The sequence below is a fragment of the Triticum aestivum genome, chromosome 1B (assembly GCF_018294505.1).
Source record: "Triticum aestivum cultivar Chinese Spring chromosome 1B, IWGSC CS RefSeq v2.1, whole genome shotgun sequence".
Taxonomy (NCBI): Eukaryota; Viridiplantae; Streptophyta; class Magnoliopsida; order Poales; family Poaceae; genus Triticum; species Triticum aestivum.
Window position 1 is genome coordinate 390,368,886 of NC_057795.1, and position 5,538 is coordinate 390,374,423.

General features: G+C 49.4%; 1 protein-coding gene across 1 annotated transcript; it reads right to left on the reverse strand.

Annotated features, from left to right (window-relative positions):
• Positions 1-320: 320 nt before the first annotated feature.
• LOC123091620 (4-coumarate--CoA ligase-like 3) lies at positions 321-4,741 on the reverse strand. Its single transcript, XM_044513187.1, has 6 exons — positions 3,551-4,741; positions 2,390-2,579; positions 1,681-1,817; positions 1,539-1,606; positions 1,337-1,439; positions 321-696 (listed from the first exon to the last, which is right to left on the reverse strand). Exons 1-6 carry the CDS (start codon positions 4,658-4,660, stop codon positions 541-543), a joined length of 1,764 nt encoding a protein of 587 aa, XP_044369122.1. The 5' UTR covers positions 4,661-4,741; the 3' UTR covers positions 321-540.
• Positions 4,742-5,538: the final 797 nt, after the last annotated feature.

Genomic DNA, 5,538 nt, shown 5'->3' on the forward strand with positions numbered 1-5,538 from the left:
GCTCCACGTTGCTGCCTCCAGAAGAACCACACATCCATCACAAGAATCAATCAACCCCCTAAAAAACAAGAATCAATTGAGATATGAAAAAAAAACTCCTATGACTAAATTGACCTCTCCGCAACAAGGCTTTCAACAAGGAATAAACGCCCGTGCGCCACTGTCACCATGTCTGACCGAAGAAGGCCTAGGCAAGGATTTTCATCCTGTTTGGTGATACCAGCCAATAAAGACCAGTAGACGGCACCTTCAACAAGGTGATGACCCAAGTTCGTCGCTGCTGATTCTGATCACTAAAGTTCATGACAAAAGCTTTCAGCTTGGATACGAAATGGTGTTCCAATCAACAGTCTTTCCTGACGAATGACATGTATTCCATTGACGGACTCACACACATCCTATGGGAGCATGGTATGGTACTGCTAGTATGCGATCAAGAGCAATCCCAATCCCTGGTGAACCAACATATCACACACAAAAAGACATACAGCAGCTAAAACATGTATTTCATCCATTTCGATGGAAGCTGCTCGACTCCGTTTACAGTCTTGAACTGGGTTTGGTGTGATCTGAACGGGAAGCAGCAGCATCAAGGCGCAGAGAGTCCTTGAGAAGCCTTCTAAGAACCTTGCCAGCAGCTGACTTGGGTATTGCCTCCACGAATATCACCTTGCGAACTTTCTTGTACGGGGACACCTGCACCCACCATCATCAGATCAATTCGCAGCTTCAGCAAAAGAAAAAGGAAAATCTTTTACTGTCTACAGAATCGCAAGTGATTAAATTTTCGGTGTAATAAACCACTAGTCCTATCTCACTACTTGGACATGGTCAAGAAGAAACAACAAATTCCTGCCGCAATCTTTCCTTGAACGTCTCTCTTCCTGCCAGACAAGGTCGCTCAGGAACAGCCGAGCTCCTGTATTTTGTCCAGCACCGCGCATCACTCTTGAACGGATCATGGGTTCCATTGGTGAGTCGACAAAGAGATGGGGGAGGAGTGCATGCCAGCCTGACCTAGTATACGCCACTAGCTTGGGAGTATAGAATGGCATGTGTGCCAAACAACCTGACCTCATGTTAGTGAGTATGCGTTTCCATCCGTACAGCGAGTCAGAACAGGTGGGGAGCATGCACAGCAATCACTCATGGAAACTGTCTTGACAACCACTGATATCTCAGGATTCCTTAGAATGCTTGTCATGTTCGATTGGACTGGAAATTTTATGATTAAAAGGATGCGTCATACTACTGTTATTATGACACGTCGGTTTCAAGGAAGGAAGCAGAAGAGTGGTGATGTGCTGTGCTGTGCAATGTCGAAGCATCTTTTTACCTGCTTGGCCACATACTCCATCACTTGCACACGGGTTAGACGGCTTCCAGATCTCCTCACCACGAAAGCTACTGGTATCTCTCCAGCTTCTTCATCTTCAGCACTATATGCAAGTCGAGAAAAGCAAAAGAAAAAGGTTCAGTTCCATGCCGACAGATAAGTTCAACCAACGTAATACTTATCTAACGGTTTTAGAACTTACGACGTCACAGCAACATCAACAATTTCAGGGTGCTGGACCAAAACTGCTTCAAGGTCAGCTGGAGCTATCTGATATTCAGAGTGGTAATTTGTTATAACCAATAATTTCTTGCACACAAGGATGGTGCTACATGAAGGCATACCTGAAATCCTTTGTACTTGATAGTGTCTTTCAAACGGCCCACTATGTACAAGTACCCATCTGAATCAAAGTAAGCAAGGTCACCAGTCTGCAACCAGCCATCCGTTCTCGTGCATGACATCTCATCATTCAAGTAACCTGTGAAAAGAATTTTTCGAGGACCCTAATATAAATGAGAAAATATTGGATACAGTATAGGTAATTCAGGCTGAATGGTAGCAGCCGCGGTGCAGCCCATATTGTTAAAGACTAGACCAGAGAGCTGATTCTGTTTACGTTTCTAAAGAGAAAAATAATCACATAGCATAGTAAAGCCAGTATAAATCAATTCTTTTGTAGCATAATTAGATACTTAAGCATTACAATGATAAGGAGTACCCATATCATAGACACAAGGGAGTTGTATAAAAATAACCATTAAGAGGACGAAAAAATCATGTTAAGCACAAAGAATGATCTTATTTTCTAAGTGAGCTGAAAAAGAATGGCAGAAAATGCAGAGACAATGCATATGTCAAGTCTTCATAGGGTCTTCAATAACCACCTCAGCAGTGAGTTAAGTAAAGGCAAGTCAATTTGTTTTTAAGGAATACTCAAGTCACTTGAAGTGATCTTTTTAACTAGACATTGGTTTGCATCAGACTACAAATGCCAAAATTCAAGGTGTGTGTTTTCGTTGCAGTGGCTGAGTTGGGCTCATGAAATGTTACCTTTCATTATAGCTGGCCCATGGAGCCATAACTCCCCACAAGAGCCAGGAGGTAAACATAAGCCAGTCTCCAGATCAACAATTTTGGCATGCATGTTTGGGGCTAAAAGACCTACAGATGCATACTTCTTGTGCTTCGAGGTATTGAAACCACGAGTTCCCACAGCAGTAGATTCTGTCATGCCATAGCCCTGTTCAAAGTGTAAACATTTACTCAGAATATTACAAGCAGTTGGAACTGGAGCAGTCTATTTCAGTGATTACATTGCAACTATTTACTCGGAATATTGCAGGCAATTGGAATGGGTAACTTCGAATCACACTGCTAACTTTCAGTGTTCAAATTGCATAAAAAATAGCAGTTTACTCAGAATACTGCAAACGAACTGGAACTGGAACTGCAGTAATAGTTTCACTGCTTGATTGCAGAAGTATTAATTGTTTAGAAAGTTCGTTTTAAACTAGTAAATCCCTACTTGGTTATCCCATCTAAAATATGCACATACATGTCTGTAATGTTTGCAAAGTCAAATCAACTGCATCTTCATCTGCAGAAAATTGGTAGGCTGAACTTTAAGGTGATAAAACAAAAGGACCAACATACATGAATGGATATACCTATGTAATAGACTTGAGTATTATTCATCACATATCAGCAACAAGGCATATGATTAAATATTATCACTACATTATTTTATTACCCTCTTATCTGGCGAACGTCAGCTGGGAAGGGGTGGCAATTGCGAACATTTTGACTAGCAATTTACGTAGTGGGAGGATGGCAATTTCTTCAGAAACATAACTTCTGGAAAGAAGAAACGTTTGCTGCAAAAGGGGAGAATTTGCCATCTCCCACCACGCAAACTTGTCATAAAAAACGTTTGCATGTCACCCCTTCCAAACTGACGTTCGCCACGTAACAATACTGTTATTCCTTCCCAGTTGACGTTCGCCACGTAACAATACCATTACTTTATACTCAGAATATGCAACTCGAAAACGCGTATAGTAAGTAGTCTCCGTAGATGGGACAAACGCTCCAGTGTATGCGTTACGACGCAACTAGCATTTTGTCATGGACACCTGGACTACAACAATTGTTTGCCTTCACCAACCTATGTTTCTCAGAATACTACAAACGATTGAAATTTGGTAGGCTTACCTGAATGAAATCGACGTGTGGGAAAGCCTTGATAAAGTCTTGAACGAGTTTGCCGCTGAGTGGAGCTGCACCGCTGGAGACCTGCACCAAGGAGTCCAATGACGAGGCGCCTGTGGACTTGGCCCTCAGCAGCGCCGCCATGATGGGCGGCACTAGCGGCAAGTGCGTGACCTTGTACCTGTGGATGGCCCTGACGGCCTCGCCGACGTCGAACCTCCTCATGATCACCACGGTGGAGCCGAGCGAGAGGAGGCCCGCGGCGAAGAGGGAGAGGCCGTAGACGTGGAACATGGGCAGCGCGGCCAGGTAGACATTGTCACAAGCAGGTCGCGCGTACTGCGACGCCTCGAAGCGCACGAAGAGCTCGACCATGGCTATGAGGTTGCGATGCGTGAGCACGACGCCCTTGCTCCGTCCGCTGGTCCCCGAGGAGTAGAGGACGGCGGCGGCGTCCTCCTGGCCAACCTCCGCCGACGGGAAGTCGTCGGCGTCGGAATCGAGCAGCGCGCGGAAGGGCGCGAACTCGTGGCCCGCCGAGGGCGTACGATGGAATGTCTCCGGCACGAGGACGACCGGGGCGGCGGAGCGCGGGAGCTTCTCGGCGTTCTCGGGCGACGTGAGCACGAGGGACGGGGCGGTGTCCCGGAGGCGGTCGGCGATCTCGGCGCGGGAGCTGGAGGGGTTCATGGTGGTGGCGACGCCACCGACGGCGAGGACGGCGAGGAAGGCGACGGGGAAGGCGACGGAGTTGGGGAGGACGAGGAGCACGACGGCGCCGGCGCGGATGTTGTGGGCTCGGCGGAGGCCGTGCGCGAGGGAGGAGACGAGGCGGCGGAGGTCGGCGCGCGAGAGGGAGGCGGCGGTGGCGGCGTCGAGGAGGCACGGCGGGGAATGCGGCGGCGGGCCGAGGGGGAGGCGGGAGAAGATATGCGGGACGAGGGAGAGACCGGGGTCGGAGGGGAGCGGGACGGGCGGGTGGGTGCTGGCGTAGAGGCCGGCGGCGGTGGAGTAGAAGGTGGCGGCGCTGGGGTCGTGCGCGGCGTCCTGCATTGCTGCTGCTGCTGCTGCTAATGCTGCTGATCTTGCTGTACTACTGAAGTTAAGATCCATTCGTCTTTGCTTTCGGGAGACGGTTAATATAGCTGGTGAAGCAGCGGATTCGCATGACTGGTGCCTTCTTCCTTCCGTTGATCCACCGATGCCTGCTCTGCTCGGCTCTTGCCCTGTCCCCAGCCTTCACGTTTCGCTTCATGTGGTCGTCTTTGCTTGATTGGTTCATGCAAACGGCCGTCTATCTCATCAGGAGAAGCACGTTTTGGCCAATCCTTTTTTAGAAAAAAAAACAGTAGTAAACTGTGGATGCTCGTGGCTTGACAGGCATGCACTGAATAGCTTTACATGTTTGGACAAATTCGGGCATGCACTGAATAGCTTTACATGTTTGGACAAATTCGGACATTAAAGAAAGAAAATGCTAATGCCATCTTGAACCACGTCTCGTCCTAAAAGGCGTGTCACCAATGTGTGGCTTGATCACGTCACCTCTGAGCTCACCCTTTCCATACACCGCCTGCTTCAAACATTGGCTTACATTGTCTCTATGGGAAGTTTGCTAGGGTAACGCCCTTCCTCTCCCTCATCGCGCCCGCGAGGCAACGGGAGGGCGACCCCAGATCCCGCTGTCGGTCTCCCCCTCCTCCCTTCACCACCGCTAGGGGGCGCGGCTGGGCAAAGCCCGTTCAACACCGACTCCAACGGGGCTTTAGCGTCCTCGCGCGTGTGGGGGCTTCGACGTCTGGTCTCTCCATGGTCGAGCGCAGTGCTGGTGTTGGCACCATGGCGTGACGTCACTCCTGTGTGAAGGCGGTGCCCTGCAGTGGCGGCAGACCGGGAAGACTGCATCGCGATGGGCTGCATGGCGGGCAGAGCGTGCCTGGGCACGACGGCCAGATCTGGTCGACAGGCGGCGGGGGTTGTGGCGGCAAGGG